Source organism: Sceloporus undulatus, chromosome 2, assembly GCF_019175285.1.
Source record: "Sceloporus undulatus isolate JIND9_A2432 ecotype Alabama chromosome 2, SceUnd_v1.1, whole genome shotgun sequence".
Classification (NCBI taxonomy): Eukaryota; Metazoa; Chordata; class Lepidosauria; order Squamata; family Phrynosomatidae; genus Sceloporus; species Sceloporus undulatus.
Window position 1 is genome coordinate 44,224,009 of NC_056523.1, and position 22,361 is coordinate 44,246,369.

Below are 22,361 nucleotides of genomic sequence, written 5' to 3' on the forward strand. Positions count from 1 at the left end.
TAGGGTGTTTTGATCTAAATAAAACACACAACAATGAAAGAACATGAATGACAGACTGCCATCTTTTTTCAGTTCTTGCTGACTCACTACAGTAAAATACAGTTTCAAGTTGGCTTCGCAATCACAATTAATAGCTTGGTCTTCAGATATCACTGCAAAACACACAGCAGAGCATCAAACCATTAAGGCAGAAGAACCAAAACCATATTCCTACCTTCCCATTTTTTTTATTCTCGGTAACTGATCATCCCATATGATGTAAGCTATGCAGATATCTGCCAGTGCACAGCAGAAGATGGCCTCTCAAGGCTCATGTTGTCTTGAAATTCTTATTTTAGCATGCCTGTAATTATGTACCTACATGGAATTTTTTTTTTCAACATTAACTGTTAATGTTCATGCTCCAGTATGTATTGTATCAACACTGGTGTTCAGTTTTTCACAGTATTCAGCACATCCATAGAGCAGAGACTGATAACGATGGACCCCCCCACCAGACTTAGCTGCAAATCCTTTAGGTTCTTCCTCTCTCTTTTTCTGACTTGAACTCATTTGTTCTACCACACAATTATAGCACTAGTTCCACTCTAACTGCCATGAGGCATCCTGGGATTTGTAGCAGTGGAGCTCTCTGATGAGATTGCTCAATGCCACTCTTCGCGTCAAGTCCTACACTCTCTGGAAGAAAGAATTCCCCAATATTTTCAATCATAGATTGGAGGTAGCAGCAATATCTTCCCCTCTCATCAATACTTGAAGCAAAGCTTCTATATCTCTTTCTCCTTTCAGCACAGGAAAAGAAATGAGCAAAAGAAAACTCTGGCTTCCAGCCAAGCACAAGATAGAAACTCACCAAGCCAGAAACCAGAAGACATCATGGACAGGTCCCATATCCTTGACCTAAAATGGTCCATGGAGGGCTCAGGTAGGTGAATCCAGCTCCTCCATGCATTAGGTGTCCACTCTTGGTTTCAATGCTACATTTGGATGTTGTTCAGCATTCACATACTGACTTGCTTCCTCTTCAGTGGGGAGCTGTCAATTGTACCCAGCTTGGGGGGGATCCCCACAATGAGGTGAGGACACACCACTCAGCTGCTAGGGAAAAAACTGGAAGCAGACTGTACTGTAAACATGTAATATATACAATTCAATCAGTAATTGTGAACACTGGATTACATGAGAATGTTTATCAAACAAACATAAGGATGCTCATTTCTTGATATATTTCAGCCTACATAGAGACTTGAGGTTTTAAAAAATTTTTTGTAAAATGTTTACTTTGTAACTGAATGATTTAAAGGTCTATATAAAACAAAATGTAGTTTACAACCCCATTTTTCTTGTTTTGATATCAAATGACAGCCAATTAGTTCATTGTATTCTTTAATGCATTAACTCACATCCTAGGGTTTTTGTCTATTGTACAGATAAATAACTGGGAAAGCAGGGAGGAATGACACTCACAAATAATTTTATCCTTGGTCAAAATGAGTGGTAAAAGTTGGAATAGCCAACTAATAATATCTTTATGGCATAAAGCACAGAAACGTATCAGTGGAAAGCTCTTCGTAAATGGGAAATTGCTTTCACTGGAGCCAAAGTTGTTCCAAAGTCATAAGCGCCATTAACAAATATGTGGAGATAAATGAGTGGCAGCTAAAACATGATAAGATTGCTTTGTCCTTGGGATATTTAAGCATTGGCAGTAATGGTACCATTTTCCTCAGTCCTTAATAGTTCTTTCAGTACATAGTGCTTTGCAAATTCACTTTTCATGTATCTCCTAAAACACCTTTGCGGCAGACCACTCTAAGAGACAGCATCTTTTCTAAACTCACCATGGAAAGCAATGGCGGAGAATGGAGGTGGAACCGAGCCCTTCGTAACCAAGACACAACTTCAGAACCCAGTGCAGTAAACAGTGAGGGTGTAGGACTTGTAGGCCTAACCTCCTCAGCATCACATTCATGGTCATGGTTGCTCAACCAAATCCTCCTTATAGGATGCAGAGAAGATACAATAGGAGCTACTGCTTTTTATAAATGTATTTGAATGTAGGTGTAGTGTTTTACATGCCTTAAGTCAACTCCAAAGAATTTTCTTTGGCTAGATCATCAAAGGGGTTTGCCTTTGCCTCTTTATAGGCTGAGAGAGAGAGAGTGATCAGTGAGCTTCAGGACTGAACAGGGATTTGAATCTTGGTCTCCCAGAGTCCTAGTCCAGTACTCAGACTCCTAAAAATGCTAGCTCCCCTGTATATTTAGCGTATATTATAATATATTTGTAATATATAAGTATATAATGAATAGAACGGCACCACATCAACGTAAAACTTGTTTGTTATTGATATTTTGTCATAGAGTCATAGAATCAGAGAGTTGGAAGAGGCCTCATGGGCCATTGAGTCCAACTCCCTACTCATACAACACGATCCACCCAAACCAAGACAAGTGATGCATTTGGAAACAACTCTCAGAATCTCCAAAAAGAAAGATGGTATCATGGGGAACATCAGTTTATCCTGATATTTGTAAGGGAACAGGCGTGCTAAGCATAGGTATGCCGACAGATAGTTTCATCTTCAAAGTGGAAGTTTCAACTTTCAAAAGGTGAGAAAGGTACAATGGACAGCAATCTTGTACTTGATCCTAACCATAAAGAGGAGTTGGTCACTGGATCAAAGCAGTTGGCACTTTAGGGGAGTGTCCATGTAATACTACAGTTCATATTGTAAGACAGTCAAAGAGGATATGTCATACACAAATCTTGGTTTCAGGAAAGTTATTTTTCAAGCTGGAATATTTGCAGAACCTGGGGAATACAAGGAAAAAGATTCGTTGGTGTGATTTTCATGAGGAATTGCTTAAAATACAATCACAAACATTCATGGAAGAAATGGGATACGTGAAAAGCCGGGTAGCTCATAGTGAAGCTCGAATGAGGAAGTAAAAGAAAAAGGTCAGTAGAAAGAATGGGAGGAAGAAAAGTCACCAGCAAAATGGCAGATGTGTAGTCCAACTTTGCAGGAATCAAAAGTAATCAAAGCTAAGCTGAAAATGAGCTGAGACTGGCTATAAGTAAGACAGTAGCAAGGACTTTTTTTTTCAAATAGGTCAAGCAGAGAATGACAAAGGAATGATGAACTATGCCATGAGATGGTAAAATCTAACAAATCACCATGAAAAAGGTAGAACTGTTCAATGTAATATGATGTATTTTTCTTCCTCCCCACAAGGGACTGTGCTTTCATGCATCAGCAGAGACCTTCATAAGACTGATAAGGAATTAGGAATAATGCAAAGACATATGCCTGAAGACAGAGTCACAAACGTGGTAGCAAGAATAGCACACAATCCTGCCAGCTGGGCATTACATGATGGCTGTATGAGTGGTAGGGGGAACACAGCTCGTAGGCAACGGACGGACGGAGTCACATGAGGCTTATAATTAATAGATGCCACACGCAATAAACCAAAACTTGGATGGAAAAATTACTTCCAGTGTTTGCTTGTCACTCAAAGTGAGGCTGTGACACCTAAAAAAAATAAGGCTGTCATTGTGCAGGGCTGAACTGACTGAAAGCAGTTTGAGATCAGTTCCTCCTGGAGCTGAAAGGTGCAGAGTTCAGCAGAGGGAAGGGTCTTGTGCTCCTGGTAGAAAACATGAAGCGGGGGGAGATGAAATACAAAAAATGGAAGAAAACTTGCAGATTTGTTCTAGCTAAGTTGAGCAATCACTCTCTCACAGCCTCAGAGGAAGGCAAAGCAACTCCTCTGAGCCAAATCGTTGCTAAGAGTACCCCATGATAGGTTTGTCTTAGGGTCCCCTTTAGTCAGAAATGACTTAAAACACACCACACACTTGCAGCTCAGCAGCTGCTGTCTCACACACTTACCATAACAAATAGAGGGCAGCCAAACAATAACATATACACATAACACAAAACGGTATGCAAGTGTTAAAAATGAGTTTGATTTCCCATTATAACTCGGGGGAGGGGAAGAGGATAGGAGAGGAGAAATCTGGCCCGTCCTAGTTGGTCAATCAAGGAAACGCGTCCTTCCTAGTTTGTGTGCCAGTTTTCTTCATAGTACTTCCTATCTTGACCACACATTGTTGCTTGGCCACAGTGTCCTGGTTTTCATCGAGAAATTTGGCAATTATGACAGAGCAGGGAGTGGGATGAGGATGATCTGAGATGTAATGGCAAAAACAAAATTTTCCAATGATATATTTTTTCATGAAAAATGTCCCCACTACATCTATATCTGTGTGTATCTGAGTTTGCTTGGGCTGTGTTGCACTGAAGTCAAGTAAAGTTTTAAATATAGAATTTTAACTCTAAATTGCTCTTCTAAGGAGACAAGCATTGGAAAGTTCTGAGCACTAGAGTAGATACCAAATGAAACACATGCTAATCTCATTTCTGTTTTGCAAATATTTTGCTTTTGAGTCAGTCATAAGTAGCCAAGATCTCCATTGCTTAGTAAAATAAATGTTCAGTATAGTGAATCAGATTTTCCTCAACCTGATTTGGAACTCATAAATAGAACAAAATGTGTGAGTGAATATACAGCTATACATCAGCAAATGAAAGTGTTGATTTACTGTGTATACCTGACTTCATTATACGTGAATTGCAGGTTGGGGGCCAAAATTTGGATTTTGATATCGTTGCTGGTATAGTGAGGGTAAACTTAGGAGCATATAGAAAGATATTTAAAGGATGAAGCAAAGGAAAATGATGCCAAAGACTTATAAAATTCTGGGAAGCATAATTGTTTGTGTTGGATGGATGAGGAGGAACTACAATAAATTGTGGCTGTGTGATGTGGGGAAGTTGACCGGCACAGAAGTTGGCTAGGGAATGTGCACATGTTAAAAAGATGTACAGCAAAAAAAAAAAAAAAAAAAAAAAAAAAAAAAAAAAAAAAAAGGAAAGAAAGAAGAAAGAAGAAATTGCAACTATGGTGCTGCTGCAGACCGGACAAAGTGCAACACGCTGGTGCTGATTTTAGGGTTAGGGACTGTGTGGAAACCCGCACGGTCCCTAACCCTAGCACAGGATGGCACCGTAACAATGGTGGCCGCCCCGTTACATCGGTGCCGCATTGGTATGTGGCGCACATCGTTAGTTCAGCCCTGCGGTACAAAAAGACCCTTTTCCAGGTTTCTTTTCCTCCGAAGGTAAGCTGCATGGTTTAGCGGTTGCGCTTCCCTCTGGAGGAAATAGGCCGCTGACAGGCTACCCTTTTCGGGTGGCCTGTCCCGCGCCTATGTTAGCAGTGATTACAGCCTTTAATGTGTATAACTCTGCCTGATTTTAACCCAGAAAGCAGGCATACATACATAAAATAATAGTATAATAATAATAATATAGTTTTTTTTAATACCGCCCATCACTGGGAATCCGACGGTTTACAAAAATGGGATAACAGACCAATTCCCTGCCCACAGTTACAATCAAAAGACACACACAAAAGGAGGAAAAGGAATGGTGAGGGGGGGGGGAGGGAATCAGGTCCGCATTCTTCTCTCCCTCTGAGGCCTGGACCAAGGCAGATGGACCGAGGGAGGGCTCTTCTTCGTCAGCTAGCCCCTGTTACTGGGCCAGCCTTCTCTCTCCCTCAGAGGCCGAAAGATGACATTTAGGGAGGGAGAGCTCTTTCTTCAGGCCAGCCCCTGATGGTACTGGGCCACGCCTTTCTCTCACCTCAGAGGCCGAAAGATGACAGTTAGGGAGGGAGGAGCCTCTTTCTTCATGCAGCCCCGTGGTGGTACTGGGCCAGCCTCTCTCTCCCTCAGAGGCCGAAAGATTGACAGTTGGGGAGGGGGCGTCCTTCTTCAGGCCAGCCCCTGCTGTACTGGGCCGCCTCTCTCTCCCCTCAGAGGCCGAAAGAGGACAGTTAGGGAGGGGGAGCCTCTTTCTTCAGGCCAGCCCCTGATGGTACTGGTCCCGCTTCTCTCTCCCTCAAGTCCAAAGATGACAGTTGGGGAGGGAGGAGCTCTTTCTTAGGCCAGCCCCTGATGGTACTGGCCAGCCTTCTCTCTCCCTCAGAGCACGAAGATGACAGGTGGGAGGGAGGAGCCCTTTCTTCAGGCCAGCCCCTGATGGTACGGCCAGCTTCTCTCTCACCTCAGACGGCCGAAAGATGACAGGAGGGAGGAGCCTCTTTCTTCAGGCCAGCCCTGATGGTACTGGGCCAGCCTTCTCTCCCCTCAGAGGCGAAAGAATACAGTTGGGGAGGGAGGAGCCTCTTTCGGCCAGCCCTGCTGGTACTGGGCCAGCCTTCTCTCTCCCTCAGAGGCCGAAGATGACAGTTAGGGAGGGAGGAGCCTCTTCTTCGGCCAGCCCCTGATGGTACGGGCCATGCCTTCTCTCATCCCTCAGAGGCCGAAAGTGACAGTTGGGGAGGGATGGAGCCTCCTTCTTCAGGCCAGACCCCTGATGGTACTGGGCCAGCCTTCTCTCTCCCTCAGAGGCCGAAAAGATGACAGTTAGGGAGGGAGGAGCCTCTTCTTCAGGCCCAGCCCTGATGGTACTGGGCCAGCCTTCTCTTCCCCAGAGGCCGAAAGATGACAGTTGGGGGAGGAGGAGCCTCCTTCTTCAGGCCAGCCCCTGCTGGTACTGGCCAGCCTTCTCTCTCCCTCATATGTCTTATTCAGATCCTTCAAAGATGATTCTTCTTAGCGCTCCTTTGAGGTGTAGCACCAAGAGCTTCACTGCCTTTTTTCCACCCAGGATTCAAAAAGGTCGAATTGGCACCAGGCAGAGCTTTTTGGGGGGGTGGGGGGTATCTCAGGATGGATTAAGCTGTCACCTTTGACATTCTACTCAGAGAAGTGGATTGCTCCTTTTTAAAAAAATTAGAGTAAAATACCGTACCCTACTTTAACCCTTGAATTTTTATTATTTTATTATTTATTTCATTTATTTGCTACCTTTCCCCTGGAAAGGGACCAAGATGGCACAGATACAATCAGTTTAAAACTTTACAATACTCATTTAAAAAACAATGAAAAACCATCTTGCTAAAACAAATAAATTGTGTTATATAGACTAAAGTTTAAAACATAAATTGACCCAATTGTTTTTTGTTTTGGAGGTTAATTTTTTGACTAAAATTTATATACACACACACACACACACACACACACACACACCAACGGCCCTTCTTATACATCGATTTTTTATACACGGATTCAAGCATACACGGTTTGAAAATGTCCCAAAAAATTAAATTTAGCTTGATATTCCATTTTTTATAAGGGACACCTGTTGCTATGTCATTATTATTTAATGGGACTTGAGGCATACATGATTTTGTTATACACGGGGGGATTTGGAACCAACTCCGCATATAACAAGGGTCGCTGTGTGTGTGTGTGTGTGTGTGTGTGTGTGTGTTGTGTGTGTGTATATATACAATACCCACACACACACACACAATACAAAATATCAGGTGCAGGTCTGTTCAAGTATGAGTCCTTAAAAAGCATTTTTCAGTATAGGCTCTTTTTGTTAAATGTAGGGAATTATAGATATTCTCTTTTCATTATCACAAACATGCCAATAGAATAATGTTCTCATAAAAGCTTTGAATGTGTTAAAGAATATAACACCCCAACCAAACTGATAAATCAGATAACAAATTTAGAACACTGGACAATTTTCTGGTTTACTTTTTTGGAAAATCCACATTATTGTTGATGACTAACTGGAGTGACAAGAATGCAAAAGAAAACGAAGAGAAGAAAGAGAACAGAAGAGCTAAACACTGAAACCTTATAGCATTTTAAAACTGAGGCTGAAGGACAAATGGCTATGCCTCAGTCTTGGGATTGCACTCACATTAAATAGACTGCAGCAAGAATAAATGTGCATTTAACTAGATAAAGTGGATTGTGAAGCTGATTTTCTTTGACTGTAGCTGCAGGATTTGGGAGTCATGACTAGGCGAAATTGGACCGTATATACTGTATCATTTTAGTGTATATGCATATCTGTGTGGTGTCTTCAATTAAATCTCCTATCGGGAATATTTCGGTTATAGTATTAGTATTCAGTCAGTCAATCATTAATTTTTATATCTGCCTTATTCCAAGACAGTGTTTCACTGTCGTCCTCAATGCAATTGCATGGGCAGTCATAAGCCCCTCCTAAAGAATACAAGAACTGGGAGATGCATCAAATTCTGCAGCCAACAGATGCTCACAGCATCTTCATTAACATATTTTTGGACATTTTCTTGTTCTGTTTTTTCATTAGGTATGGTTCATATAGTTGGCAAATAAACAATCTGTTTAAGAAATATAATGTTTGTTTGTAATTGGACAATGTGGATGGGTTATATAATAATGAACACTTTTTAATCTTGGTCCGGTTTGTTGTGTGCCAGGTTTTGTTGCATGTTTATTGTGTTGTTTGCTGGTGTGAAATGGCTCCCTGCCTGATCATATGTACTGGTCATTCCTGCAGCTTTGTGCAAGAGTCTTCTATGCATTTTGTTAAGGTTTTTTCTTGCATCTTCAGGGCTTATTTTGAAATACACATTCACATCTGATGCTGTTCACCCATCTCCTACTTGTGATTTTAATCCTTTGTTTTATTCTGTCAATGTCTTTGACTAAAACTGGGTTCAATTAAAGTAGCCAATGAACAATGTAATTTAGTAATGTTGATTTACAATTATGGTCTTTCAGTTCATACTGGTAGAATTTAGTTTTTTTTGTGTTTGTCTGCAGTTACATTTGAGATCTTTTTGTCTCAGCACCGTATCTCATTTATCAGACATTGAACTTCTTCATGCCAAAACTTCTGGTATTAAAATGTTGGTCGGGTGCATTTTGAACTTTGACAGCAGTAGCCATACAAGAGGTTTAACTGCTCAGGATCAGCAGTGTAAAAGACAGTGGGAAGTATTGTTAGTAGATTCGTAATGAAGTCATGGATTTGCAGGGAATCTATCCGGCTGAGTGTTTTCAATGGGAACTGTGAGCCAGCTTACGACAAGATGGGAATGGCCACAGGAAATCCACATCAACATTTTTCAGGATCGCTAGAGTCAGCATACAATTTTGAAAGTTTTGTGATGCCATGGCTATCTCCAGAGGTAGGTGTAAATGATATACTGCCATATGTACACATGAACGCCGAATATTCAAGCAGACCTGAATGTATAGTGAAATCTATACTAATCATTATGGGGAGTTTACTTTCTATAATACATTAATACGGTTTTATACCTTAAGATGGAGAATTTGGCCCTCAGATGATGGTGCAGTCATATCCTGATTGCAATTCAGGTATACATGTACACTGGCAATGCATTTGAGAGAGATGGTGTGGAACGTTGAGCTATTTGGGAGAGTTAGCTACCAAATTGTCCTTTGGCCTCCTCTGCACTTTCCCTCCCAGCCCTCCCTACTATTTTGTTCAATGACCTTGCTGGGTATCCCTCTTCTTCTATCTGTTCTGTATCTTCAGTGGTGGAGAGCTATACCAGCAGAGTTCTTTGTCTCATATCTCTATGTGGAATGATTATCTTGCTTCAATTCTAGATGTGCTTACCATACCCGAAGCTCCTAATCAGAATACTGGGTACTGATTTGTACTCTTTCAAGTGAAGAAATTTTAGCGCAATATGTAAAGACGTTTGTTAAAAATAAATAATTGAATTCTTTTCTGAGCTACTTTTTAACAACAGAAAGTGGTTTCTAGATCCTTTAATAGTTTCCAGGGACCTTCTAAAGGCTGTACTGTACTAACTGATCAAAAATCTGGTGGAAAGAAAGCAGGTCTTTACTGGAGCAATTATGAAACGGCATGTATTCTGTTTCTTATCTCTGTAGGAGATTGGGAGAAATAATCTGTTTGTCTCTTGAGATTTATCAGGACATTGCCCCATACTTCGTAGTCTGAGGAAGCAAGGAAGAACCAAGGTTCTCATGTGCCAAGCTGTGTAGATTCCAGACTCTCCTTGTGTAACTGTTTCTGATGATATTTGCAGCTGTTCCACCAGCCCTCAGGTGTTAGGATGAAGTTTCCCATCCCCTCCACCATGCCTGGTGGGTGGGAGGATTGGTTGTATTCCTATTTTTGGAAGACAGACATTGCAAAGACGCTATATTAGTATAAGGAATTTTTACCTAAAATATCATGGTAAATACTTGCCGTTTTTAAAGCTGTTGTTTTGTGATGTTGTTAGCCACACTGTTCCAGAAAACTACCCTGCATAAGTTAAGTACACTGGGACTTTTGAGTTCTGATATCACTGCTTCGATAAACGCATAAGGATAATATGTATATTTTGAACAATAAGCAAATAGGCTCATTGCCCGATTTGCAGTTTCAAGTTAGTTTGTTTGACTCAACTAGTTTTATTACTTTAACTGGATCCCCTTTTTTTGGTCCTGTGTTGAAACCTGAGGAATGTCCTTAGCCAGTTTTATGACACCGGCACACCATTTTAGATCTCATACATCCATTTGTGCTATAACTGAGCTTTTTAAAAAATACTTTTTTCAGTACAGAGAGGGAATTCTTTTGAAGGGGGGGGGTACCTTTCTTAAATAATTTTTTTAAAAAGTGTGAACTCGGAATGGAGTCAAATGTAATCAGTGGCTAGGTTACAGTGGATTATTGACATCTAAAATGGGTGGTTTGTCTCTGAAAAGGGTTTAGGAATTCCTTAGTTCACACAGAAGCCCAGCCTTAGTGGACAGCTTTAATACATAACGACTGGTGACCCAACAGCTGTCTTAAGACTGCAGTCCTGTGTTGAGCTCGTGAGATATTTCTTGTCACATTTAGGTTTAAGTGGGGCAGTTATATGCAGCATAGTTAGCAACATTGCTGAAGAAGGATTTTATTCCCAAAGTGCTTAACATTAAGCCTGGTAGCTTTCATGTCTAAAATATGATGCAGTGCATGAAGTGTGGGAAGACAGAAAAACATCCAGTAAAGTGAGAACTCCAAATGCCTTTAAACACATTTTATTATTTGTCTACAAGGTAGCAGTCTTTTTCAGAGAACTAATATCTTTCTATAGTCTGTGCAAGCACCTATGGTTTGTTTCTAGCGCTTAAGAGCTTCTTCACGGCTCTTTTTGCTATTTTTCTGTTCTTTGCTGCTTTCCTTTTTTCCTCCTCTCATCTCTTCTTCTTCTTGTTCCTCATGAATTGGGCCATTAAATATTTCTGATTGGTGAAAGTGGAAAGTGACATCTCCGACAACTTACCTCTTCTCTAATAGGATCGTTTTTTTTTCCTTTTTTTTGTACAATTTTAGGAATATGTAATTTTTTTGAGTAAGTGATCTTTTCTCCTCTGCATCTATGTAGTAATTGTTTTTCTACAGGAATGCTGACTTGCATTCAGAAGTTAGTAGGCACTGTTTCTTATTATCTAATTTGAGGCTTCTTCTGGCATTTGGGATAAAAAGTATTGACAACAAACTGGCTTCTGATTGATTAAGGATGCTTCCCTTTCTCTCCCATCTCTTTCCCTTCTAGGCAGAAAAATTTGGAGTTCTTTGTATTTGAAGGCTGTTGATTGAACAAGTGAGATGGAAATCCATCGGCTGTGAGTTTTGTTTTTTTTCAGTACCGTCTTATCTAATAATTCAATGCATAACACTTTATGGAGCAGCAATAATGATCTGTTTTAATCCATAATCAATGGGGCTTGTCCCAAATCCTGATTGTTTGGCCAAATGCTTAGACTTCTGAGATTCAGTCCAAAAACTGAAGAACCAGATTGGGGGAAACACTGAAATAGGCTCCTTAGGGGTGGTAACTCCTTCTTTGGAGGTTTTAACTAGAATTGGATGGGCATCTTGGGAGTGCTTTGTATTTATTTCTGAATGCAAAGGTTGGTTAGATGGCCTTGTGGTCCTTCCAACTCTTGTTTCTGTCGTCTAAATTCCAAGTGGGTTAAATTGAGGTGCCAGATAAAGAAATCTGGCGCAACTCGTTCTGTAGATTGTGACAGGACCCAGACAGATGCAATACAGGAACAGAGATCCCCTCAATTAGGAGAACTTCTGACAGCAAAGAGCTTTGACGTGGATACACTCCCTTGGAGCGTGGTGGTTCTTTCTTCCTGGAGGTTTTAAACAGAGGCTGGATGGCCATCTTTCAGGGATGTTTGTTGTGAATTTCATGGCAGGAGGGAGTGGACTGGTGGCGTTGTGGTTTTTTTTTTTCTCCTATGAAAGTAAAATGAATGTGCATCCTGTACTTCTTTCTGCTACAATTTCACTTTCGACCATCACTTAATCATTTAGGTTTATACAGTATTTAGGAGAATGCAATTATCATTCACAGATATCACCCTTTTACCGGACATTTAATTTGAGGACCTGTCTGAAAGTAAGTTTTCTAGTTTGAATACATTTATGACATCAGTTCTGCCAAAAAGATGTTGCTTGGTAGCAAACCATATTTGGCTTCTCTATTACTTTTTTTAGCTTTGCCTTCTTGATTAATACGCTTGTTTAACAGTACGAGAGTCTAGTCAGGTCGTAGATTGTCTCTTTGCTTCTACTGTCGACACAAATTGAAGAAAGGAAATTGCCTTAAGAGTGATTCCACTAGGAGGATTTGGAACATTAATGTGTATGTTTAGCTCAGCTGTGAGCTGTCAATCAATGAAAAGTCTTCAGATGGGAATGCTAGATGTTTTGTAGAACTCTAATATATTTTTTAAAACCTGAGCTCTTACTCAGACTGAACAGAAACTCAGTGTGATCTGAGTGAGTCCATTTTGTTGGCCGTCGTTTAAGAAAGGTAGTTATGAGGATGAAATGTAAGAAAGGCTTTTTCCCTTGAGTCACTAGGAAAGTGCATATAACTTAGCAAATAACAGTACATTATACAAACAAAAAGAATACCAGAAGTATCTGAGGCATCAATCCACGCTTGCAGTTCATATTTATGAAATTTTTAATCAGCAATGTGGACCCATTCTAGAATATTATCTTAATTTTTTTAAAAAGTCCACATCCATCTTTTTGCCCTTTCTCCTATTCAGTGACAGCTAAGTGTTTTTCTAATACCTGAATCAGACTATTTTAGACAAAGGTGTGAGACAGATAGGCAGTAAGGGCAGATGGTAAGAAAGGTTTTTTGAGAGAAAGAAGGACACCCTCTATTTGCTCTTGCAAACTGGCATGTGCTCTACTTCATATTACTGTCAGACCAAAGTGTCCCTTCCCCAATGAGCCTAAAAGCAGGGTTGTGAAAATTTTTTGGGCTCCCTGTTCTCCAACGTAGTCTTCTTAGTTCGTTTCAGCCTTCATTCCAGGATTCTTTATCCAAGGATCACCACCACGCTTGAAAAATCAAAAAATAAATTCCAATGCAAACCTCGATTTTGCCGTTTCATATAAGGGAACAATTTAACTACTCCATTGTATTAATGGACTTGAGCATCATCGATGTGGTTCCACATGGCTCGGAACACTCAGCAAACCAAGCTACAGCATATTTTTTGAATACTTTGACTTGGCTAGCTTCACAGATCATAAAATCACCGAAGGGGTTCATGGGCCAGACCAACCTCCTGCTCAGTGAGGACTCCAGTAAGAAGCACGTAGATACTTGCATTTGCCCTTCTGAAGACTCAGAGGCAGTAGCCCACCCTCTCTAGGCCTTTGATTCTATTGCTAAACCATTGTCACTGTAGAAGGTCCTTCTATATTCATTCAATCTACTTCCAGAACTTAGCCATTAATCTAATTCACCCTTGAGGCATCAGGAACAGCCGAGATTTTAAGAGCACATCATGTCACCCTCAGTTTTTTTTTTTTTTCAGACTGTTGTGCCACCTTTTCTTTTTGTCTCAGAGCAAAATAGAATACAAACATGTCTCATTGACATCAGTTTTTCTTAAGGGGCTGCAAAGGTAATCAGATGTCAAATCATTTATTTACATATTAAAACCTTGAACAGTGAAAGCAAACGAAAACACTAACTGGAGTGGATGGAGTTTGTCAATTGCTCTTTTGTGAGACATTTGTTGTTAAGAGATTTACTTGAAATGAAAAATATTAGGCCACATACCTTGTTTTTGAATCTGTTTTTCTTGTGTGAATTGGCTACGTTACAGTGGGCTCTTGTATTTTTTGCTGGGTTTGGTTCAGACCCACTGTGGATACCACAGTCCATGGATGCTAATTCCACTAACGTATAACCTGCATAAAATGGTCCTTTATAAAATGGCAAATCATTGTTTGCTTTGGATTATTTATTTTGTGATATTTTTAACTGTGGGTAATTGAATTTGTGAATAATCCTGGACACAGAGGCAACTGTATGCCAGTGAGCAGCAATGAATTTTCGGGGCCAAACAATGAGACTGGGGGTGGGGCTTTTGAGTTGTGGTCAGAGCCCATTGGGAAGTCGAGAGGCAGGGCTCTTGTATGTCACACTGTATTTTTTAGATATTTGCACATGGATCTAATCTATACAGCTCTGTGCCTTTTTTTATATTTGAAAATTTTATATTTTTCTTATGCACCCGGATTCTAAATTTTTCTATTATCATTGGTTTGCCACTCAAAATTTCTCTTTAGATAGAATCAAGAATCATAGAGTTGGAAAGACCCGAAGGGCCATCCAGTCCAACCCCCTGCCATGCAGGAAATCCAAACAAAGCATCCCCGACAGATGGCCACCAGCCTCTCTTAAGACCTCCAAGGAGGGAGACTCCACTAACTTCGAGGAGTGTGTTTCACTGTCGAACAGCCCTTACTGTCAGGAAGCTCTCCTAATGTTGAGGTGGAAATCTCTTTTCCTGAGATTGCATCCATTGCTCTGGGTCCTAGTCTCTGGAGCACAGAAAACAAGCTGGCTCCCTCCTCAATATGACATCCTTAAATATTTAAACAGAGCTATCATATCACCCCTTAACCTTCTTTTCTCCAGCTAAACATCCCAAGCTCCTGAGCGTTCCTCATAGGGCACGTTTCCAGCCTTTATCATTTAGTCGCCCTCTTTGGACACACCCAGTTTCTCAAGGTCCTTTTGAATTGTGGTGCACAACTGTACACATATTCCAGGTTGGGCCTGACCAGAGCAGAATAAATAGCACAATACTTCTCTTGATTCTAGACAATATCTTTATTTGATGCAGTAAATTGCTTGGCTTTTTTAGCTGCCCATCGCACTGTTTATCATGTTCAACTTATCGCTACTTGGATCTAGATCCCTTTCACTGATTTCCATTCACCATGTGTCACCCTCCTATATCTGTGATTTATTTTTTCTGTCTCCTAAGTGCAGTCCCTATTTCTCTGTGTTGAATTTTTTTTGTTTAGCTTTGGCCAGTTCTAGTTATTCAGATCTTTTGATTTTGATCCTGTCCTCTGGAGTATTGCTATTTTCCCTTTGTGTTATCTGCAATTTGATAAGTATGCTCCATTCTGTATCCAGGCATTGATAAAGTTTGAATAGCACTGGGCTAGGACAGAGCCGTGGGACCCACTGGTCACTTCTTTCAGGATGAAAAAGAGCCTTGTTGAGCACCTTTGGGTTCAGCCGGTCACCATTAATCCATTTAACAGTACTTTGTCTAGCCCAATTTTACAATTGTTGCATTGTCATGGGAACTTGTTTTCTGGTATTGATGTCAGACTGATGGTCGATAATTGTTGGGATCCTTTTTTTTCCCTTTTTGAAGATGGGACAATGTTTGCCTCTCCAGTCTGCTGCACTTTCTGTTTTCCAGGAGTTTCAAATATGATTTGCCAATGGCTCCGATATTACATTTGCCGTTCCTTTAGTCCCTTGGAAGTAGTTCTGTTCTCTGGTTAGAATAAATTCATAGATAACAGGTATTTTCTACTATCTCTTACTTATTTGTGCTGAAATTCCCCTATTCTTGTCCTCTGCTCCATTAACTAGGTTGAGCACCTTTTCCTTTTCTGAGAAGATGAGGCAAAAGGGTGGAGTATTCTGCTTTTTTCTTTCTTGTTACATTTTGCATCTCCATGCAGTGGCCCTAACGTTTCCTTCTTCTTCCTTTTGCTGGGAATATCCAAAAAGCCCTTTTTTGTTCTTAACCTCTTTAGCAGCCTGAGTCGTTTGCGCTTAGTTTTCGATTACCCTACATATGCCTGCTTTTTCTTTGACTTTTTTGGTGTTTTCCCCTTTTTTTCCATTCTTATAATGTTTCTGTTTCAACTTAGCTGGTTGAAGTTACCTTTGGTTCTTGAGACACATCCATTTTTCTTTCTCATTGAACGTTTGAATTTGCTTCGTAGTCTTTGAAACTCCCATCGGCTGAACTTCCTCCCTTTTAGTATTTCTGCCACGAGATCACCCTCATACTTCTCTAAGTTTTTACTGAAATCTGCTCTCTTAAAGTCTAGAATGATGTTTGATTGCCTGGCTTCTCCTTTTCCATTGTTAACAAACTCCAGGAGACATGGTCACTTTCCACCTAATGATCACCACTTTGCACCCCTTAACCAGTATCCTTTTTGGTTAGGAAGATCCAAAATCTTTGACCCCCTTGTTCCTCTTCTCACCTTTTGACCAGAATAGGTCTTCAGGCAGTGGGAATTTGCTGCCTTTGGATTGTGGCTGGTTTTGATTTCCGCAAATATCAGGTAGTTTGAAGCGCCATACATACATCTCTTTTTCGGACTGTGTGGTCATCTGTTCTAGAAGACATATCAATTTCTCAGTCGATTGGGGGTTTAGTGACTCCAACCGTTACATCTGTTGTTTCCTTTGATTCTTATCAGATCTCTCCACCTGGCTTCCTGATTGATTCGGATTCTTTCACTGGTGTTGATATCTCTGATATATAGGTATTCTCCCCTTTTCTGTTTGGCCTATTTCCTTTTAAAGGTTTACCCCTCTATTCCAATTCCAATATGAACTCATCCCACAGTTTCAGTGATACTATTATATCATTTTGGTTTGCTGTACTAGGGTTCAAGTTCATTTGCTTATTTCCCATGTCTGTCATAGTGTAGTGATCGCAACACGGGTCCATTTTATTGTTGTTGTGCAGTTTTATTTGCTCATGTGTGGTCCTTTGCACTTTTTTTTCTTGTTACTTATTCGTTTGACTTTTTCTCCAGCCCTTTCGTTCTCCTTCCTTAATTTGTCTCCCTATGACTCAGTTTAAGCCCTATGATCAGTTCTGGATGTTGGCAAAGACATTTCTTTCACGGTGAGTGCAACCGCCGTGCAAGAGTCCCTATGGAACCGCAGCCCTGATCGAGAATCAAAACGTTTCGGCGGCCAATCTGCGGAGCCATTTGTTTCAATCCGCATTTTTTCCTCTCCTTCTGGACCGTGCACTTCGTGGAGAAGAGACGAGATGACAACTTTGTGCATCATTCTTTCACTTCCTAAATAGCCTCTATTCCTTCTGGTTCTGCGGGTGTTTGAGTATCATTGGTTTTCAATGGACAAAAGGAGGGTAGGTCATAGGCTTGACCAGTCTTTGTAGCCTCTTTTCACATCACGATCTTTTCTGGGAGACAACACACCCCTTGAGACATTGTCAGCTACAAATCATGCTTCTTCTTCTCCGGAGTCCCCCACTACACACACGCTCTTGAGGTTTTAGCAGCGCTTTCCTGGTGGACTTCTCGGTCCCTGCTCTTTCTCTGAGTCTGTCCCTGCTGCTCTTTTATCTTCTTGTAGGAAAGAGCTTCGAATTTGATTCTAGCTGCAAGCCCCGAACAATCCCTTCTTGGCCTATGTTGTGTTACTTCCTCCAGGTCTGCCTTGTTTGTGAAGTGACCTCCCGGCTCAGCATCTTTGCTGGTATTCTCCAGTTGTTAGTTGTGATGTTCGGAATCCTCCTGCTCCTATTGCTGAAGTTTAGCTACTGTACTCCAATGTGCATTTCTCCTCAAGAGGCTACCTTGACTTGGGCATGTGAGTTCTCCACTTCTGTTGCAAGAAGACAACATCCACAGTGTTTGCGTGACGCCGTGGTTCGTCAGTGTCTACTGAAAAGTTTAGGAATTACGAACAGGATTGTGGGTTATCCTGGAAAAAAAATCTCAGAAAAACACTTTATATGTTTTTTTCACAACATCTGTGGTCAGTGAGCTCATCAATTGTCCTCTTGCTCAGATTTCTTGATAAAAAAATGAAATAAAAATACAAATAAAATTTGGAAGAAGAAATAAAGAGTAGTTTCTAGTCGCCCTAGTTGACTCCGAGGTAGTCACTGAAGTGTGATAATGCAACTCTTTCTGGTTTAAAAACAATTAAACAGTCACCACTTAAATGGTGCCCAGCATACCTCATCTCCTCCGCCGCCCGCTCGTAGCGGAACTGCTTCTGCAGAGGCTAATGGCTGCGCCCAGCTACCTCTCTCCGCCTCCTCCTCTCTGTAGCGGAACTGCTCTCAGTAGGCTAATGGCAGAATAAGGGATAGGAAGAAGGTGGAATGTGTTGAGCTTCCATGAAAGTTAAATCGGTAAAAGAAAAGGCAACTCTTCAACTCTTTAAAAGGCAACTTTTCAAATGGTTTAACTTACTTTTTTGGAAAATTTGATACTACAAGCTACTGAACTATGATACAAAACCTTTCTCCTCTGTTAACCTTACTACGTGTTACTTTAACTCCCAAACATTCGTAGGCATTGGCGGTGCTTACTAGGATTGCTGGGAGTTGCAGTTTGAAGCAGTATGTTGAGCTTCATGTGTTTCCACCTCAACGTAAATCTTTAATTTACAAGCATGTGAAAAACTGGGGTGCCTTTAAAATCGTCATGAAGAGACCTCAGAGTGAAAACTCTTGTTTTGCTACTATCGTGTGTACCACATTTTTACAACAATTATTTCGTTTTCTGTTGCTGCTCCAAAAATCTGGAATGACCTGCCGGAGAAGATCCGCCATATAACATCTTTGGAGGCCTTTAAGAAGGCAATAAAAATGGATCTCTTCCGGCAGGCATTCCCAAATTGACCTCCTTGGAATGTCTACTCTCCTGCTGGGAACTGTCATTTTTAATGGTATTTTAAGGTGGGAGGAATATAGGGAATTGTATTTTATATGTTTTCCTATGCTTTTACTTGTGGCTTGTTGTGTTTTATTTTTATTGTTCTTATGTTTGTTGTTACCTGCCTCGATCCAATCCAATATATTATTATTATTATTATTATTATTATTATTATTATTATTATTATTTAACTCTCTTTGTAGCATTATGGACTGGAAAATGTAATCATAACTGCAAAAAAGATGCTAATATCATTAATGTTACATATGCCATGATTTCAAACAAAATCTTCCCTCTTTTATATTATTAAAAGGAAGCTTGATGTTCTAAATTATTTTTACCAAAAAAATTGAGGACTAACAACCCTGGATTAACATGCCACAGCAATGAGCTCTGTTTTAACACTAAGTGGAGTCATTCTAAACTCAGTTTTACTTGCTAGTACTTCTGCTAATGTTTAACAAACATCAATCTTCCAATCCCAAGAAACTGAAGCATTATCAAGCTACACTTAGCCATGTGGAACATATATTATTTACCCATTCATTTTTGAGGAAAGATCAGAGTTCAGCAGCAATGCCAGAATTGGGAGACTGTTTCTGGTTCCTAGGCAACTGCATCAAATATTACTTCTTACAGTCATCCAGATGGCTGAGGACACAGTTCAATCTCTGAGATGTTAACTCATCGTATTTTGGGTAAAATCCCCACCGGTTGGTACTCTTCTTAGCAGCCTTAGGCACACTCAGAAGCTTAATTTGGGGAATTAAAAGAGGAAGGTCTTCAGCTCTTTATGAAAATGGTTAAGATGTTCCTCTAGTCATAGATACAAAAGAAGACTGTTCCAGAAATGCAGAACCAAGTCCTGAAAAGCTCACAGCCTTGACAGAGCCTTAGGCATTGATGAAACCACCAATAATCCCTTTGACTGTGGTTCTTAGGTTTCTAGATTTCCATACCATGCTAGCCAAGCTAGATAAACAAAGATTGTGAAGATGTGATGCAGGAGAAAAAACTACAATGTATTAATGTGATCACAAACAATAAGAAAATATTTTCATCCTTCAGTCATCTAGCTATCTCTAGGAGAAATTGAACCCAAATACCTGAAAACCCGGAAGAACATCCATTAAAAAGTGGCTGGGAGGGAGGGTCACCAGCAGAAACTGTCGGCTAATTGGGGGAAAGTATCACAGAATTCAGTATGCAAAGGGATTTTGCAGCACCTTTGAGACTACCTGAAAGAAATTGGTTCAAAAATTCATGCTACCAGCTTCTGCCTTTCAGATAGAGTTGCTACCAGATCCCTTGAAAATTTGATTTCCCAAACTAACACTGACTATGGAGGCTCAAGTCTAGGAATGCTCATGCAGCCAGCTTCTCTCTTTCGGTTGCAAGATCCCTTGGCATGCTGATTCTTGAGACTAGAATGGCTATATAGGCTCTCGTTTAAGAAAGCTTCTGCCTTTCAGATAGTCTCAAAGGTGCTGCAAGATCCCTTGAAACAATGGTCCAAAACACACTGGAGAAATAATCCAGTTTGAGACCACTTTCAATGCCCTGGCTCAATGCTAGGCTCAAACTGGATTATGTTTTTCCAGACTAACACAGCTGTGTGGGTTCAGGTCTGCAAAAGCTCAAATCGACTAACTTCTCTCTTTCAGTAAGTCTCAAAGATGCTGAAAGTTCCCTTGAAATACTGATTTCCCAGACTGTTTGTGTAGAGGGTAGATTTGAATTGGAATTTTGTTTAAGTAATTTCTTTACTGTTGTAACCCGCCCTGATTCTTCGTGATTGGGTGGGCTATAAATAAATCGTTGTTGTTGTTGTTGTTATTATTATTATTATTATTATTATTATGCTCAGGAGTTGAAAATTACAGTATTGAAATGTATTCAGAAGCAAAGGTTGCCAGGACGATGGAATTCAGGTCATGCCAAAGCCTCTTCTGGAATGTAAAACAATTTGGAAATACAGTAGCGCCTAACTCAGGATATTAACCCAAATAAAGAAAGTACTGCAAGGGACAGTTTGAGGACAATGAAACTAAATACGTAGATAACAATTTATAATAACAATAACAATAATTTGTTTATTCATATTTCCTGCCTCTCCGTGCAGATCAAGGGAGGATTACAGCAAAAATAAAATTACAATGAACAATAAGAATTTATATCAACCACCAATCCCTCCCACCTTTAAAACAATAAAATACGCATTAAAATTCAGCAAGAGCATAATTTAAAAAACAAAATAGAGAGGACTGTTAAGGTGGATGCGGGTATCCTTCATAAGGTCAAGTTGGAAAGGCTGATGGATAACCCACGAAGGATAGGGACGTACGCCAGATGTAATATTTGGACATCCAATGAACATACAGGGGTGTAAAGGTTTAATTTAGATGTAACCAACGAAATGTGATTTGTAGTTTTCTTTGTTCAAGGGACTATAAAGGGCTGATTCTTTGGGGGATCTGGGATCCCAGTAATTTGGATGTACATTTGTCTCTCCATATTTGCTAGGGTCAGGGGCATAAGACCCCCGTGAATATGGAAAAACTGCAAATAACAAAAACACCATATTTTTTACCTGAAAGGACACCTCTTTGGGAATCTCTAGGTCCTTCAGGGCAACTCTGTGGTCAGCGTCCGACAAACACTGGCCATAGAACTGCCCTGGAGGAGCTACAAAGGCCTAGTAGAGTGTTCTCTCTAGGAATCTCTAGGTCTTTCAGTGCAACCTTTAGCGAAGGTTGACCATAGAGTTGCACCGGAGGAGGTCCTAGAATCATAGAATCATAGAATCGTAGAGTTGGAAGAGGCTGCAAGGGCCATCCAGTCCAACCCCCTTCTGCCATGCAGGAAATACTAATCAAATCTGTGAACAATCAAATCTGCAAATGTCAAAGCCGCAAATATGGTGAGATGAGTGTGTTTCCTCTGGGAACAGCTGCAGCAAAATAAGCTATGTTTCCCTTTCCAGTGGGGCCCCTGGGTCTCCCTGCGGGGACGTAGCTAGGATTTTAGGAAGGGGGGGGGGTCCAGACTAAGTGCCACCATTATAATGGGGTTTGGGTGCAGCGGCGCAACAGCACACACCATTCATTTTTCTAATGGAAGGGGGGGTCCATACCCCAAGAACCACCACCACCACCCCTTGGCTACATCCCTGCTCCCTGGTTCTGGCTTTAAATTAAATGCCCAAAGAATTCTACTACATTGGAATCCTAAGGAGTCCTGTGGCGCTTACTTCCAAGTAGCCCAAGTTCTAGATTTGTGCACTGGGAAAAAGTTAAAATTCATTCCTCCCTGCCCCCCTCTCCAGCCCCTTCCCCCTCCTTGCTCACCTACCTACCTACCTGCCCGCCCATGATGGTCTCCT

General features: G+C 40.7%; 1 protein-coding gene across 1 annotated transcript in view; it reads right to left on the bottom strand.

Annotated features, from left to right (window-relative positions):
• SUMF1 (sulfatase modifying factor 1) overlaps positions 1 to 22,361 on the bottom strand; it is an 891,645-nt gene that overhangs the window by 869,196 nt on the left and 88 nt on the right. Inside the window, exon 2 of the mRNA XM_042448631.1 lies at positions 22,339 to 22,361. Within this exon, the coding sequence (XP_042304565.1) occupies positions 22,339 to 22,350 (12 nt within the window). The 5' untranslated portion in view covers positions 22,351 to 22,361. The remainder of the gene's footprint in view (positions 1 to 22,338) is intronic.